Source organism: Maniola hyperantus, chromosome Z (genome assembly GCF_902806685.2).
Source record: "Maniola hyperantus chromosome Z, iAphHyp1.2, whole genome shotgun sequence".
NCBI lineage: Eukaryota > Metazoa > Arthropoda > Insecta > Lepidoptera > Nymphalidae > Maniola > Maniola hyperantus.
The window spans coordinates 2,444,011-2,461,352 of NC_048564.1; the positions used below are offsets into that span (position 1 = coordinate 2,444,011).

The 17,342-nt window shown below is 40.2% G+C and overlaps 2 protein-coding genes across 4 annotated transcripts in view; one reads left to right on the plus strand and one right to left on the minus strand.

Moving 5' to 3' along the window:
• Positions 1 to 5,878, plus strand: part of LOC117995506 (proton-coupled amino acid transporter-like protein CG1139) — a 40,543-nt gene extending 34,665 nt beyond the window's left edge. For both annotated transcript variants that reach the window (XM_034983512.2, XM_034983513.2), the window contains exons 7-9: positions 208 to 386; positions 771 to 940; positions 1,672 to 5,878. In XM_034983512.2, coding sequence (XP_034839403.1) covers positions 208 to 386; positions 771 to 940; positions 1,672 to 1,910 — 588 coding nt within the window. In that variant the 3' untranslated portion in view covers positions 1,911 to 5,878. The remainder of the gene's footprint in view (positions 1 to 207; positions 387 to 770; positions 941 to 1,671) is intronic.
• Positions 5,879 to 6,279: 401 nt separating this feature from the next.
• LOC117995327 (GATOR complex protein NPRL2-like) lies at positions 6,280 to 17,085 on the minus strand. 2 transcript variants are annotated; one of them, XM_034983330.2, is made up of 9 exons: positions 16,726 to 17,085; positions 16,007 to 16,098; positions 15,752 to 15,908; positions 15,248 to 15,359; positions 14,763 to 14,995; positions 13,759 to 13,869; positions 12,782 to 12,916; positions 11,526 to 11,680; positions 6,280 to 10,824 (listed from the first exon to the last, which is right to left on the minus strand). In XM_034983330.2, exons 1-9 carry the CDS (start codon positions 16,906 to 16,908, stop codon positions 10,620 to 10,622), a joined length of 1,383 nt encoding a protein of 460 aa, XP_034839221.1. In that variant the 5' UTR covers positions 16,909 to 17,085; the 3' UTR covers positions 6,280 to 10,619. The 2 variants fall into 2 exon arrangements, with proteins under 2 accessions (XP_034839221.1, XP_034839220.1); XM_034983329.2 differs by having other exon boundaries at positions 14,763 to 14,998.
• Positions 17,086 to 17,342: the final 257 nt, after the last annotated feature.

Consider the following 17,342-nt stretch of genomic DNA (forward strand, 5'->3'; position numbering starts at 1 on the left):
CGGTTCAGTAGTTTAAATTAGAGTCCTAATAGAAGAATAGATTTTATCCTTATCCGTTTTACGGCTATCGTATTTCAGTTGTCATCATGCGAGATTTTAGTTCAGTGATAATTGGTATTCGATAATAAAAAATATTTTAAAATGTGCTGTAATTTTGTCAGATTTTTAGAAGATACCTACCTACTAAGATCTTTTTGTCGTTCACAGGTTTTGCCTTTGAAGAATGAGATGAGAAAACCGGAGCATTTCCAGAGGCCGCTAGGAGTGTTGAATGTGGGAATGGTGGTTGTCGGCAGTATATTCATCACGGTGGGCTTCCTCGGCTACCTGAAGTGGGGAGAGAATGTCGCTGGCAGCCTTACTCTTAACCTCAAGCCTGGCAATGTGTAAGACTTTATTTGTTGCTACTCATTTTATGAGCAGGTACAGATGTGTTATATAAAATGTTTCGTCAAAGTATATATATTTTTTATATAATCTTAGGAATCCAAATATAAAAGGAAAAGGTGACTGACTGACTGATCTATCGACGCACAGCCAAAACTACTTGACGGATTGGGCTGGGCATGCAGATAGCTATTACGATGCACCGAAAAGCGCAGCCTTGGAAGACCCCCCACTAGGTGGACGGATGACATCAGGCGAGTCGCAGGGAGCCGCTGGATTCAGGCGGCGCAAGACCGTGGCGTGTGGATGTCCCTACAAGAGACCTATGTCCAGCAATAGACGACTATCGGTCGCTAATGATGATGATGTACTGTTTGTTTCAGGGTCAGTATGACGGTGCAGATCCTCATAACGCTGGCGATCCTGCTGACATATCCGCTTCAGTTCTACGTGCCCATCTCAATCACGTGGCCGGCGCTACGGAAGAAGTACGCGAAGAAGTCGCCCGTCATGAAGGAGTTGTGCTACAGAGCCGCTCTGGTGTTGCTCACTTGTAAGTATTTGCATACCTTTTTCCGTTTAGACTATCATGAGTGATATCACAACCCATATTCATCATCATCATGATCAACCCATCGCCGGTTCACTGCAGAGCACGGGTCTCCTCTCAGAGTGAGAAGGGTTTGACCAGTCTACCACGCTGGCCATGTGTGGATTGATAGACTTCACACACTTTTGAGAATATTTTGGAGGCTATTAATTCTCAGGCGTGCAGGTTTCCTTACGATGTTTTCCTTCACCGTTCAAGCAATATTTAATTACTTAAAACGCACATACCTAACTCCGAAAAGTTAGAGGTGCGTGGCCGGGATCAAACCCCGACCTCCGATTAGATGGTGGACGTCCTAACCACAAGGCTATCGCAGCGTACTACCCATATTATAATTGCAAAATTGTGTTTTTTTGTTAGTTTATCCTTCAATCACGTCGCAACGGAGCAACGGACTGACGTGAGTTTTTGCGTGGGTATAGTTAAAGACCTGGAGAGCGACATAACTTACTTTTTATCCCGAAAAATCAAAGAGTTCCCACGGGATTTTTAAAATCTGACTCCACGCGAACGAAATCAGCTTCAGCTAGTCCATTATACACTTAAATTCGTTATATTTATAATGGACTGTATAGCCCTTATTTTAAAGGTGAATCGTACTTTGACACATAGAGTTAAAATGGCACGTGAAAACTCATTTTATACGGACTATAAATTATATGGTTTGCTTTCAGTCGTGCTGGCGGAGTTGATTCCGCAGCTAGGGCTGTTCATCTCGCTGGTGGGGGCGGTGAGCAGCACGACGCTGGCGCTTATGTTCCCGCCCATCATCCAGCTGGTGTGCACCTACACGAACAACAACAAGGTTCCGCTGCTCATGGTGCTTAAGAACACGCTCATCATCCTGCTCGGGATCTTCATCTTCGTCACCGGCACTTACGTGAGCATTGCTTCCATCGCACAAGCTTTCTAAGCGGTCATTTTCTTTTTGTTAGATTGAGGCTGAGACCTATAGAGCGTACTTTGACTTTATGTAGAGATACAACGCGACAGACATGTCAGACATAAGCCTGAGCAAAGTCAAAGTTCGCTCTATAGATCTCGATCTAAGGGTTATTATTAAACTCGGTTACTGTTAACTTCAATGAAAGCGCGGTAGATTTCAAATATTTATGTGACTGCTTCAAAATATCCTTTAACTGCTCTTAGGTAGTAAGTCTCCCTGCGAAACGACAGGCAGAGCAGTTGTTATAATAATAATAATTTATTTACGAAAAAATATTTACAGGTTACAAAAATTCAGTGTGTTATGTATGGTTAAGTGTAAAACTGCATTAGACACTTTATTAAAGTATAATTTAGCTTGTTACAACTTATCAAATCTTTTATATAAACTCTAAAATGTACCTAATAGAGAGAGAGAGAGAGCCTGGGAGGGCCAGACCTTCGTTATTTTATAAAAGCTGAAAGTTTATTTGCTTGCCACGACACTAAGTATACCTAGGGCCATTTTCGGATGCCGCACCAACCCGTGCTTTCGTGATCCCTTTCGTCAAAGGTTGCCTGGAAGAGATCCCTTTAGCGATAAGGCCGCCTTTGCATGCTACAGCTATTAGATTAAAATCCTTGTATGTTTTCATTTTGTTCACTTGTGTTATGACTTGTGTGCAATAAAGTATAAATAAATAAGTAAATAAAATTAAGTCCCTGGCAATACATGACGTGATTTCTAATAGATACTATTCCGGAGAAAATATAAAAAATTACAATTTATACTTTGACGTAAGAAATTTTACACATTTGTTACCTGGTATCTCTAAAAGCCACCATGATCCAAACTTCATAGTCGCCAATCGTTCTTCCCTGTGTTGGGGACAATACGCAAAGAAACTTACAGCTTTTATAAAATAACGATGGTCTGACCCTCCCGGACTCTTAGTCCATAAGTATGAAGTAGGTAAGCTAATAGTGTAATTAACTAGAATCTAATTTTTCTCAAGGGCCAAAGGCTGACAAAACTACAAAACTTTGACTCGAATAGTCAGACACTTCAAGTTAGTGGTACCTATAGTACGCGACAGGTTGATATGGCAATCGAGGAGGGAACGCCCCGCACAGCCCCCGCGCTAACCCAGTGCGGGCGAGCGCGGGTGACGTGCGGGTGTGCGGCGCGTCCCCCTGCCTCATAGCCCGATTGTTATCTCGACCTGTCGCGGACTATAGATACGTACTCATAGGGCAGTCAGTAGTCTTAAAGTTGAGAAAAACTGTTACGTTATTATATTTTACAACTAAGCTAGATACATAATTTGTAAGATGCATTATCAGGTCCATAGATTAATTATTGGTCTCGCTCATGATCAGGGGTGAAAGTAAAAATGTGCCGTTTTAAATAGAAAATTCACACACCTGTTTTCTAAGGACAAATATCTTTTCAACGGGTGGGATTTTATCGTCGTTAACTTAATTAAATCAAGAATATTAGTAGTTTTTGTACTACAAAAGTTTTAAATGGCGAATGTTGAGCCACGTAGGTTCAATTATTTTTATTCCGAGTAACCACTATAGGTTAAAACGAGAACTTCATACTTAACCCCTATTGTATCATTGTAATTGTTAACTTAGACACTTTATGGAGTACCGAAACATTTGTTTATCGATCGCCAAGTCGGTCGAAGATACGACGTTAGTAACCTACTTCGAAGTTACGCCGCTAATATTTTATATTTAACCTAAGTTCAATTAGACGAGAGACTGTTGTCCGTAGAGGACAAAAATGGGCCACGAATGGCATCGAATAGCGCGCACCATGGACGTATTTTGCGGCGAAACACCGTAGTAAAAGATGAGCTTTTGTCCTCCGCGGACAATAGTCCATGGTCTGCGCAGGCTCTAAAGGTAACTAAATGGAATAGAATAGTTTCTAGATGGAATAAGTACATATTATTATAAGTAATATGCTATTATGCCAAAATTGGGCATTAAATTAAAGTGATAGTTTTGTGATGATCTATATTACATAGGTAGGATTAATATTTTTGCAAACGACGTAAAGCGAGGTTTAGATTAGCAACAAAACTTGCAGAAATTGACTTCCGCAAGCTATTTCTACCGTGTAAACAATCACGTCAAGCTCACTTCCGCAAGTTTTGTAACTTGCTGGACTTGCCGCAAGTCACAAATGTATGTACATGTACAATTTATTGCTCTTAGTGTAAACAATTCTGCAAGTACTTGCGGAATAACTTGCAAGAAGTTCTTGCTAGTCTAAACTTTGCTGGAATATTTAGAATTTAGTTAAGTGTTTAACTATTTAAAAGTAATACCTCAAAAATGTGTATTGTATTTAAATATCTAAGTTTCGCTCGATTTGATTAATAAGTACAGATTACAGGGCACAGGCAATACTTTCTAATAATATGGGATACTGTAGGGTGTGCATTGGTCACTCAACGTTCAAATTGAAACTATAAGCCCGCAAATTGCTATTGCGCTGGAACTATGTATCATTAACATCGAAGTGACGTCAGCCGAAATATAAATTTACCATCAGCTCGAAAGTTCAGTCTAGTGCTGACGTCACTAAAATGGCGGCCACACGCATAAGCAATTTGCGGGACTTATACCTAAACATTTTTACGGAAATCTGGCAAACCATAGACAGATATTTGTTTCTAGAACGTATCTACCAAACATCGTTGAGTTTGAATCTTTATATATTACCTACTAGATGATGCCCGCGACTTCGTCCGCGTGGAATTAGATTTTTAATAATCCCGTGGGAATTCTGTGATAGCCTATGTCCTTCCCCGGGATACAAGCTATCGCTGTACTAAATTTCGTCAAAATCAGTTGAACGGATGGGCAGTGAAAGGCTAGCAGACAGACAGACAGACAGACAGCCAGGCGGACAGACAGACAGACACACTTTCGCATTTATAATATTAGTATGGATTTACTGTTGTTAATACTTACCAATTTTATTTAAAAAGATAATTATTTTTATACGAGCGTTTTGTGGGATAAATGTTAGTTACGTAAGTAGGTATAAATTATTAATTTTACTAACGATAAAATATTTTCCTATGGAAATGCTAGAATAAATAACTTTATTCAGCTGTGATACTGATGAAAAATATAATAACAATTTGATACGCGCAACTATTTATATTATTTATAACTATTGACTTATCGGATACCACGGGCTAAGCCCGCAACTTCATCCGTGGATATAGCTGTTTGAAAAAATCTTGTTGGAACTCTTTGATTTTCCGGGATAACCAGGTATTTAACTGTACCTACCTACCCATTGAAAAAAACCACATCGATCCAGTATTACGTTCCGTTGACAAACCAACAAACAAACACGTTTAGGCTCAAGATCAATCATTTGTTATTATTAGGTACTATATTGTAAATTTGCCTTTTTACTTTATATGAGAAAATCGGGTACTTTAATTAAAAAAGAAAAAATACGATCAGTTTGTTATGTTAAAATAGGATGGTTTTACGACGCAATGTCAAATTAGACCAGCCTACTGATTCACTAACTCAGTGTCTAAGGGTGCCTGTCCACTAAACCGGAGCGGAGCGGAGATGTGTATAGTTGAACAATCAGAGCCTTGTCAGATGACGTAATAAAATTATCACGTTATTTACCGACAATCTGATTGGTCTGCTCAACACATCTCCGCTCCGCTCCGCTTCAGTGGACAGGCAACCTTACTCTGAGTGATAGCCACCAAGCTCATTTGACATTTAAACTCAATGAAGCAGCAATATAGAAAAAACCAATGTCAAATGAGCTCGGTGGCTATCATTCAGTGTTAGACACTGAGTTAGCTAATCACCCCGACCATTGCAACATTTGATCGCTATCATGTTTTTGAATATCATCAGGAGACTATTTGATGGACTTGCGAATAAAGTATTACTTTTAAATGTTTGTTTCATTTTTAGTGTTCCGTCTTTTGGTATTACTCCAACTTTGATAGACTTACGAATAAAATATTCCTTTTCAATGTGTTTTATTTTAGTGTTACGGCGATTACGCACTGCACTTCCGTCATCAGAGTTCTATCCGTCATCCCTGAGGATACCAGCGATTATCTTATTAATTAACTAATAATCTACGACATATTCATAAGCTACCATACAAAACAAAAAGGAACGTATTTTCACGGACTCGGAACGGAGGAGTGCGTAACCGCCGATACTCTAAGGAATTAGCAAGTTCACATGCAGAAGTCGTTGTCATCGTCAAACAATTTATCAATTCATTCTTCTTTCACTACCCTAGACATTATTTAAAAGGAGTTTTCGGGTACATAAAAACAAATAAAGAAATCTAGAAAGTTTATGGAAAAAAACGTATACTACTTGAACAAACTCGCGAGCGCACGTGGCATTTCAACTTATAAATAAATTAACTAAGCCTATAAGTAGATTAGTTTGGTGTTCCCATACTCTTAAAGCACTTACTTACGTTTATATGGAAAAAGCAGGCTTGCGCGCTCTTTTAATCTAGTAATGCATAAATTTTAAGTTCTCACGCGCCATTTTAACTTAATGTGTCAACTGGCATGTCAAAAGAACGATTTAAGGCCTTTATTATAAAGGTGAACCGTACTTTTGACATAACAGTTGACACATATAGCTGAAATGGCGCGTGAGTTCTCATTTTGTACGGACTTTCGCTCTACAATAAGTTGAATGAAGTAAGTAAGTGTAAGCAAAAATGCGAAACGTAACCCGGGGAAACATGGAACACTACTTTTTCCAAGAGGCTTTATAAATACTACAACAAATAATACAAAAGTCGAAACAGTACCGATACATAACTTTGTACTCAAATAAATACTTGGAGCCCTAATACATATAAGTACACACATCAAACAGTCTGCTCGGCGTGCCATTAGAATACTATTATCTTATTACGTGACTGGTAAATGTATAAAAGGAGGACACCAAAACAAAAGAGTGATATTATGAAATTCAGTACAACATTATTACACCCGTTTGGATGATATAATGGTTATTACGTCATTGGGTGTTTTAATGTTGGCAAGAAGCTATCTGTTTCAGAATCTTTTATACAGGATTGATATTATGGGTGTAGATAAAGTCTTGTATGCAACTGTTGATAATTATTAGGAATTAAAACACTCAAGTGAACCCCACTTTCGTGTTTTAATACCCATCTTTATACAACAGTTGCATAAATAACTATTAAATAACCGAATGACGATTATATTTTTAGTATAATATAATCGTCATTCGGTTAGAAGCTATAGAATTTTGCATACCAGCTTAAGGGTGCCTGTCCACTGAAGCGGAGATGTGCTGAGCAGACCAATCAGAATGTCGGTAAGTAACGTAATAACTTTATTGTCTTCTGACAAAACTCTTATTGGTCAACTATACACATCTCCGCTCCGCTCCGCTCCGCTTCAGTGGACAGGCACCCTCAAATAGCACGACAAATGTAGTAAAAGTGTCCTGCTTTATGACAAAGTTAACACATTGTTTACGATATATGAATATGAACACAAGCACAACTTTGGATATCTATAGTAAAAATTTTAAGTGCTTGTGTTCTGTGAACAATAATGAGATGTTCGATTTAATACCCACGTCGAAAATAGCTGTTTTCTAATGGCATACCGTACTTACTACCCACAATTTAGTGCCAGGGTTGGCATATTTTTAAACATTTATTTATTTAAATAAGTTTTAAACATGTTTAGAACAAAAAATCCTTCGTTTTCAAACTGGGTTTTTCCAACCCTGGTCAGTGCCCCCGCAATGAACAAACATTTGATCGGCCGATTGTCTAGTTGATGCTTAAATAATACAACCATAGTTGGAAATGAAGATCAACTCAACGTTTCATACTTAAGAATACAAACCAAAAGCTATACTAGTGACTTTTCTATACTTGTGTTGTCTCGCTGTATGTTTGTGATTAATCGACACAATACAAATTATAAAACACCTGTAGCAGACTTTGTACAACTTGATCTCGACAACGTTGACATATTTCGAGTATCGAAACACTATAACGTCAAAGCAAAACGGTCCTAAGCCTTGTCCGAATTCGTCCATAAATCCACAGCCAGCGTCATAAGATTGTAAAACCAAAATCGGTAGCACTTGATAAATAAACCTCAAAACAATGAACTTTAGATCCATTTTACTCTAACTTTATGTCTCGATCAACGTTGTCGCGATGTGCAAAGTGGTACTGAAAGCACAGCCGCAAGAGGATTGAACGAATGGTCAACTATCCGATCTTTAGTAGTTTGTAGTCGCGGGGGTCCTTAATCTACAAGTCTTATAGTTAGTTCGATATGAAGCCTAACTTACTATAATACTGTTAACCAGAACGACTGTCGCACGCCAGCATGTGCCTAGACATAGTTATTTTAGCACAGAAAGAGACTATTGTAAGAGAACTTTACTTTCCTACAGCTTACATCTCACCAACATTGATAGAATTCGAGCGTCGAAATACTACAGCGCTTAAATAAAATGAACCGTAACGAGATTGTTTTAAAGTTTAAGTTTGTCTATACACTACAGCAATGGCTCAAAGCGGAAAGGCTGTGAAATTAAAATCAGTGGTACTGAATTTTTTACTATAAATAAAGGATTTTTAAATCCATTTCAGTTTAACATTATTCTGTTTCGACTCTCGAATTCTATGAACGTCGATGAGATGTAAAATCTCATACTAAGCACACTGTTTTTAACTGATATGTACTAGAATTAATTAGAGGCAATCGAGTTCCGACGTGTGGTTGTAGCCCCTTCATACAACACTACCGAATCACATGTTTCCATCTCATGGCAAACTCCACTTCAACAAAGGGCACATTTTCTTGTACTGGCCAACAACATTTGCCAGTTATTCAACATTTATAGTCTACATTTGGACTGCAAACCAACAACAAAAATTACAGTTCGGATGTAAATGATATAACGGCATCTCGTCGGGTAGATCAAATAAGTTAAGTTAGAGAACAAGTCAAGTACTTCGGGTTAACATAATGAAAATTTTATTCCGAAAACCAATAGGGTTTGTTCAGGTTACATGTCATTCAAACATTTCACGAGGGTTTATAAATATTCTTATATTCATTCATATTTTGTCTATGGAATAGGTAGGCTCTCCGTGTCATTTTATTTGACGCTAGCTAACCTTTTGCACCGTTATACTTACATGAGTTACAAAAGAATATTTCTCACTTGTGTGAATTTTCGCGTCTGTTTAAATGGGAATATGTGGAATATGTGCATAAATCATCGATCACAGAAAAAAACTGGATACAGTACTTCATACTTCAAACTATTATCAAATGCGACGAGAGACTTGTGTTCTCGTGACGTATTCCGCCCGGCTCAAATTATGGATAACAGCTTCTTATTTTTTTATTTATTATAACGCTCTGATCAGCTGAGACTTCCAAGATAGAGTCATCACTGATTTCCAATACACTTGCGTCTGCTGATATTTCCACTATGCTTGGATCAGCTGGAGAGTTGGGGAATTTGCTCCCTTATGATACAATCTACTATTCTGTAACTTTCCCTTATTTTTGGTATCATAAAATGTATTTGTTGATTTAGATATATGAGGAGCTGCATCACTTTTATTCTTCATACATGATAATGGTATTCTAGACCTGGTGCTTGCTGTATCCAGTTTTTTCTGTGATCGATGGCATAAATTACATGAAAAAAGACTTTTTTGACATGAAAAGGGATGACAAGAAAAGTACTTTTTTTGTCATTTATGCACGAATTAATCTCACTTAAATAGAGACATGAAAAATTGACACTGATGGGATATTCGAAATAATTGGGCATCTTAGACCAATATGAGCACTCAACTATGATTGTCTTCACATGCTGCTACGAGTACGTGCGATCAGCTTAACGAACGTTCAATGGTAAATATTCATTCATTACAAAAGTTTATGCAGTTAATATCACTGGAATACAAATACTTATTTTATTAAGTTTTAAGTACTTCCTCCTTCAATATACTATTTTAACACGCTTGGTGGTTTGTCGCATAGTGTGGTGATGCGAGCGTTATGTTTCAGTGTACACCACACTCACATGTGTATGTCACTCATTATATCACACTCGCTAGGTATCCACAGCAGCACTTTTCTCGTACAAAACCTTTTTGGCATATTGGACATCCTAAACATGGGCGTGTCCTATTGTAGCTTTTTGAAGTATTCTGGCACCTCAACATCATTAAAATTTATCCAATATTTATATTATATTTATTATTAATACATCGTTTTTTTTTTGATTGAATTGAATTTCGATTTTGAGTTTTCCTTAGCTTACTTCAGAGCTACTTGTTGATCTTTCAAGCCAGTTAAGGCAAAATAGTTTGCACCTGTATTTATGATGAAAAATATGCCATGAGGGGCTTATGAGAAAAGATAATAATGAATGGGTTTCTCACGAGGGAACTTTATGAGTGCAGTGGATACTGAGGTGGATCAATCTTGGTCTCACCGCAAAAACTTAAACAAGGTTTAAACTAACGTTGAACACATGCATCTGTATGGGCTAAAGGGGTTTAACGGTCGTTTAAACTGCATCTAAAGTTTTGTGGTAAGCCAGTTAGTATTGCCTATGATAGTCACTTATCCGCAGCGTCCTATCTCCAGATGACGGCGACGTTGGGGTCCTCGTCGATGATCTGGTCGAGCGTGGGCATGTCCACGCGCGCCAGGCAGCAGATCTCGTCCGCGCTGTGGCGGCCGGTGAACAGGCGCCGCACGACGCTCGTCGCGCCGCTCGCCGCACCCGCGCCCGCACGTAGTCCGTGCGGCCGACTCGGATTGCGCACGTACACCGGGTATCTGCCGGCCAGTTTACAGCTTGAGCGACGTTGAGCAAGGTAGCGACACATGCGCTGGTGGACAGTGAGAGGGCTTAAAAGCGTCTCCTTCAGCGAGGAAGTGGAGGCGCAGGAGAGGCGGACTACGAATGATTATTATTACTAGAGCTATTACGCACGGTCGACTAGTCGCCCGGCAACTCGGGCGACGGCGACCGTTAGAATCTCTAATTTATATGGAAGTCGCCGATCCTAACGCGCGCGAAGTTACCGCACTCCGTGCGCATGCAAAAGTTTGAAAATTATAACATTAAATCCCGTTCTTAAATTTCGTACGCACCCTAGATGGCATTCGGCCCAAGCTTAAACGCTAAAGAGTGTGCAAGCGAGAACACTGCATGTTAGAAAATCCCATATTAGAAAGAGAAAAAAATCTAATTAAATTAATGTAGCAGATAAAAGCAGACACAGCAGAAGACGCAGGAGTAAGTACTGCGAAAAGTCAATTTTGATCTTGATCATGATCACAGTTCCAAGTTCTCTAACTTTTCAAAGATATGTGCGTTTTAAACAATTAAATACAACATGCTTTAACGGTAAAGGAAAACATCGTGAGGAAACCTGCACACCTGAGAGTTCTCCATAATGTTCTCAAAGGTATGTGAAGTCTGCCATCCCCATCGTAGTAGGTCGGCGAAGAGTTATTTCTATTTGAACGCTTACCGTCGCAGGCACTTGACGAGGCCGTGGATCTGCGCAAACACGACGAGGCGCCGCACGTCGAACTGTGCGGCGCCGGCCACGCGCTCGCACACCGCGCGCAGCGTCGAGCCTTGCTGCAGCGCACACAGCACGCCCGCCACCAGCGATATACTCGGCTGCACAACCAATGTTCCACACTGATCTCAACAGACTAGCTGACACACAAACACAGGTGTAGTCCGATATGGGAGATTATGATAGACTGGTGACCTCGCAAAGAGGAAAGCGCAGTGTTGAAAGACGACATCAAACAAGAGTTGATACACAAGACCATGGCGTTTGGAAATCCCTACAAGAGACCGTCTAGCAGTGGACGTCTATGGGTTGATAATGAGGATGATGATGTTGATGTACTTTTTGAAAAAAATAACACTTTCAAAGCATTTTGAATTTTTTTAATTTGTTGTTATAGCTGCAATAGAACTATACACTCTGTCAAAATTTCAACTCTATCTATTTCGGTTCATGAGATACAGCCCACTCACAGATAGATGGACGGACAGTGGAGGCTTAGTAATAGGGTCCCATTGGCACCCTTCGGGTACGGAACCCTAAAAGTGAACAGATGAATATCATTTTTTTAATTCAGATACAAGTTAGCCCTTGACTGCAATCTGGTGGTAAGTGATGATGCAGTCTAAGATGGAAGCGCGCTAACCTGGAATGGGTATGGCAGTTTTATTAAACCCATGCCTCTTTGGTTTCTACACGGCATCGTACCGAAACGCTAAATCGCTTGGTAATAATAATAATAATAAATATTTTTTATTCAAGTAAACTTTCACAAGTACTTTCGAATCCTCGGATGCATCTACCACTGGTTCGTAATGGATGGTAGCACTGCTTTGCCGGTAGGGTGGTAACTAGCTAAGGCCGAAGCCTCCGGCGCCGTCTTATTGTCATCGCTCGTGCGATGATGCGTTCGTCCGACGAAAATAATCGCGCGTCCCGTGCGTTCAAACAAACTGTGTTCTGCTGAATGTCCTATTGAAGATCGCGCGATCATGCGATGCGTTCATATTGTATTTCATCGCACGATTAAATCGCATCGCAACATCGCGCGAGCGGTGACAATAGGACGGCGCCTCCCACCAGACAAAATTCCACCTCCCACCATTCTGTTCCATAGGGCCAGAATAGTTTGAGCAGCCTGGTTGGGTGAGTTAAGTGGCTCAGATTGGTTTGGATCAGGTAAGATAATACAGTGCAGTACTCACCTTTTCCTTAGTATCGCTGCCATTGTGGATGAAGGAGAGGCAGGACTTCTGCAGCTCGAGGTCGCTAAAGAGTCGACTGAGCTTGGGCGTTGCGCGGTACATGTTGCTGAACTTCAGCACTGGGAGTAACGTCACCTGCAAGACAAAATTCATAAGCTATCCATACTTATCATCAACATCAATAACTTGTAAACGGCACTATATGGAGCGGAACTGTTGAGCTAAATATTTTTCAAAGTTCCCTCTCATACACCGCAGTATCCTGTTCTTCGGTTCGCTCACAGAATCAGTAGAACCAATCTAGGTCATCATTTGTTCATACCGAGGTTAAGGCCATCGTTTGTTGTGATAAATTAGCTTTAAAACTCAACTTGCTTAAATCACTTGATGCCAAGAACCGGCATATTATTTGTAATCATCATCATGATCAACTCATTAACGGCCCACTACTGAGCCGGGCCTCCACTCACGGTGAGAAGGGTTTAGGCCACAGTCTGCCACAATGCCAATCCGCATTATCCATACTATTATACTTACTATTAATATTATAAATGCGAAAGTGTGTCTGTCTGTCTGTCTGTCTGCTAGCTTTTCAGGCCCAACAGTTTAACCGATTTTGATGAAATTTGGTACAGAGTTAGCTTACATCCTGGGGAAGGACATAGGCTACTTTTTATCCCGGAAAATCAATGGGTTTTTAAAGCCCATCCGTTTAACCGATTTGAAATTTGGTACAGAGATAGCTTGCATCCCGGAAATTATCATAGGCAAAGATCTGGAAAATCAAAGAGTACCACGGGATTTAATAACCTAAATCCACGCGGATGAAGTCGCGGGCATCATCTAGTTTGAAATAAAGAAAAGTCATGTTCACTGTTCACCCTTAAAATTTGTTTTATGTATCAGGAGTACAGTATAATAAATAATTTTTGAAACCCACTCCAACTGAATAAAAAGGTAACAAAAATGTGACTCACCACTCCATAGTACACTAAGTTCTGTATACAGGACTTGACAAGAGTTTTCTCCACGTTAGTATCAGAAGCGATCTTCGAGACGTGATTGTAACCGTTAATGTAAGGCAGCAGCTGCAACAATACATTTCATGTGATACTAATTTCGATCTATTTTTGAAAAATATGTGCTCTTCTCAGAGCTGGGCGCGTTTGGAACCCTCATAGCTTTAGTTTTAAGTTTAACTGACAATCGAAAAGAGTAATTTATTACCTATTTTGAATAAATCATTTGACTTTGACTTTGTGCCTCAGCCAGCGAGAAGCACTGATATTGCTTACATATAGCGCTGTCCTCTTCCCGCTCAATTGACTTTTGACGCTCTACAGTTACCCATACACACAAATCGTGTGCGGACAGGCAGATGTCCCAGTATGCCAGTGTTTGTGAACTCGACATACCTGTCTGGTGATGAGGTTAGGTGAGACCTCAGCCCTACTTTTACATACGCACACAAATCGTATGCGGACAGGCCAATCGTAACTAGTATTAATAATTAAATCAGTTTGTATGGTCTCAGAAGTGTGGTATATTTTGGAGCCCACCCCTTGGGTATACAACCAGCGGTGTATGCAGGTGTTTGTCAACTTGGCATACCTGTCTGGTGGAGAGATACTCAGATCTGAGCCCTACTGTTACCCTCACACACAAATTGAATGCGGGCAGGCAGGTGTATTAGTATTAGTAATAATTAAATCAGTTCACTTGTATGGAGTGTCAGGAGTGTAGTATAGGAGTTGAGCCTCACATATACAACCAACTGTGTTTGTGAGCTCGACATACCTGCCTGTCGGTGAGGTCCTCAGACCTCAGCCCCACCGTTACTTACACACATAAATCAAATGCAGACAAGCCGGTGTTCCAGTAGTAACTAGTATTAGGTAATTAAATCAGTTTGTATAGTGTCTGAGTGGACCCTCGAGTGTACAACCAGCGGTGTATGCCGATGTTTGTGAATTCAACATACCTGTCTAGTGGTAAGGTCCCAGTCTGAGTCCAAGTCCACTTCGAAGGGCTCCTCGTCCTCCACGTCCAGATGTTCCTGGCTCTGTGTGTTCTCGCCCTCGCCCGGCTCGACGCGCGGCGGCCGGCCCGGGCGCGGCAGTCCCACCGACGCGACTAGCACCGGCACGTCACAATCGTGCACCGGCGCTGGGTCCTTGCGAACCTCCAGTACTTTCAGGTGCATCACTGTGTCACCTTCTGGGAACATAGTTATATGTGTTGATTCATATAATACCACTCAGTAAAAGTATAGTAAAAACAATAGGCGGCCTTATCGCTAAAATAGCAATCTCTTCCAGGCAACCTTAGGGTAGAGGATAATAAAAAATTAAAGAAAGCGGCTGCTTGTGCTCGGCCTCTCCTAGGCCTAGCGCAGGCAGGGGATTCTTCGGCATCCCTACATGTTCACTAAGATAAGTTGGCTGGAGCTAATGCAGATGTACATACCGACTAGCGTGGCCTTGCGGAAGGTGTTGAGGTCATGTAAGAGGTGCGCCAACAGCGTGGGCAGCTTACTGGAACAGCGCGACACGTATCCTGATTCTTCCTCCATCAGAGTCTGTACAACAACATAGGTAACATTTTATCTCTATGTACATATATATATTGTGGACACTTAATCTCTATATATAAAAATGAATCGCTAAATGTGTTACTGATCGCAAATCTCGAGAACAGCTGAACCGATTTCGCTAATTCTTTTTTATAATATTCCTTGAAGTACGAGGATGGTTCTTACGGAGAGAATTTTTTTTTAAATTCTAAGTAAAAAAAAAAACAAAAATCGACTGTTAGGCGGTACGAAGTTCGCAGAGTCAGCTAGTTTTAATATAAAAAATGCTGAAATGAAACTTTTCTTTCTACTTTTATATAATTTTTTGTACAAATTGTTTATAAAAATAGAAAGAAAAGTTTGCTAAAGAAAACTAGAATATATAATAATTTGCTCACCAAATGTTCCCCGAGCTTCTTAACAACGGGCTCGTACTGAACAGTCTTGGACCAGCTGTCGCACACGAAGCAGAGGTTGAACAGATACATGTTGCGCTCATACCGCGAGCTGTCGATGCGGATGGGGTACCCAACTATCTTGTGACCTAACGCGTTGCTGCAATGCCATAAAACATCAATGATTAAGACATCAGCCTCCAATTGTATGGGGTCGTTAAGTTTAACTTTTAAAACCATTACAATTGAAATACTTACATTGTCATAGTACATTTTTGGATTTGTGGTTTTGGAATGATGTATGCACTGATGCCGTCAAACAGCTCCTTTGACACATAGTCTTCAGGAAACTGAAACAGAAACGCTGCTGCTATACTGTTCTAACTGAATTTCAGTCATAGGGGCCCATCTGTATGGAGACTAGCCGACAATGCAGGAGGTATTATAGTACACAAGTGTATCACTATTTCCTCACTGTCAAAGTCCAAACAGAGATATGACCGGAGAGACATCAGGCACCCGACCATACGCTTTACATGCTTTCTGAAGCACTGGAAGGTAACTCTTCCAATTTCTAAAGTTCGGGTTGCTAGTGAGGACTTCAGAAGAGAAAACCTCGATATTTTTTTTAGACAGTGGTAGATGCATTTGACGGTTCAAAAGTTAAATTGAATAAAAAATCTCTCGATTTCTATTCATATAAAGACTGTAATGTTACAATTGATGTTGCTTATTGTATGTGGAACGTTCGATCTATTTAGTGGACGAGGAAACGTTGCAATACAATACAACCGTCCACCAGTGTGATTCATAAAGGAAACTATGATAAACACTCAAAAGCTGAGGTGAGTAATGCAAAAATGCATTTCAACATCAAGCAAAAAGTGATGTTATAATCGGGAGTGTATAATTGTTAGCTCGTGTTTGTGCAACGAACACGACCGAAAGTTCAAACGCGATGCATATAAAGTTGTTACCTGGCATGATATCTTTGGACCCGCGATCGGGTGGAACTCTCCCAGAAATATGCAGCGGATAGGCCCTTCTCTCCCGCAGCCCTCGTAGTAACGTGTTTCCATTATTTTACAAGTCAAGGGAAATTTTGTGTGAACCTTATTGCCATGCTCTCGCCTCGACCCCGCGTCAACATCTACTTGCATCGGATACGACTAATAGGACATTGTTTGCGAAGTTTAACAAAGAGACCACTAATCTGAACGAGGCAATGACCTAATTTAGATAAATTAGAGGTAATCGCGTGACATTTATAACGTCTTACTAACTCAATTTCCAAGAAATATTGTAAAAAGCGTCCTTTTTGTGACCATCACAGACCAATAACATCACCGAATAACATATAGGATCAATATAGGATAGGTAGTGTTTTCTTATGTAAAAAGTACCTACTCTGTGATGTGATAGTGACCATCGCCATCACCGAAAGAGAAAAACACATTGGAAAAACACCACAGATTACAGAAACAAGAGGCAAGAGAACACAGAGAAAGATGGTTCCAGACAAAAAATGTTTAGTCTATGGTCAGTATGTGTTGCCAACGGCTTTCTTTATTTTATTTCACTTATTTAATCCACA

Coding starts and splice junctions, on each gene's coding strand:
- LOC117995327 (XM_034983329.2), bottom strand. CDS start 16,908: ATGCAAGTAGATGTTGACGCGGGGTCGAGGCGAGAGCATGGCAATAAG. Junction 16,099..16,725: donor GTCCAAAGATATCATGCCAG/GTAACAACTTTA, acceptor TTTCTGTTTCAG/TTTCCTGAAGACTATGTGTC. Junction 12,917..13,758: donor ACTTAGTGTACTATGGAGTG/GTGAGTCACATT, acceptor TTTGTCTTGCAG/GTGACGTTACTCCCAGTGCT.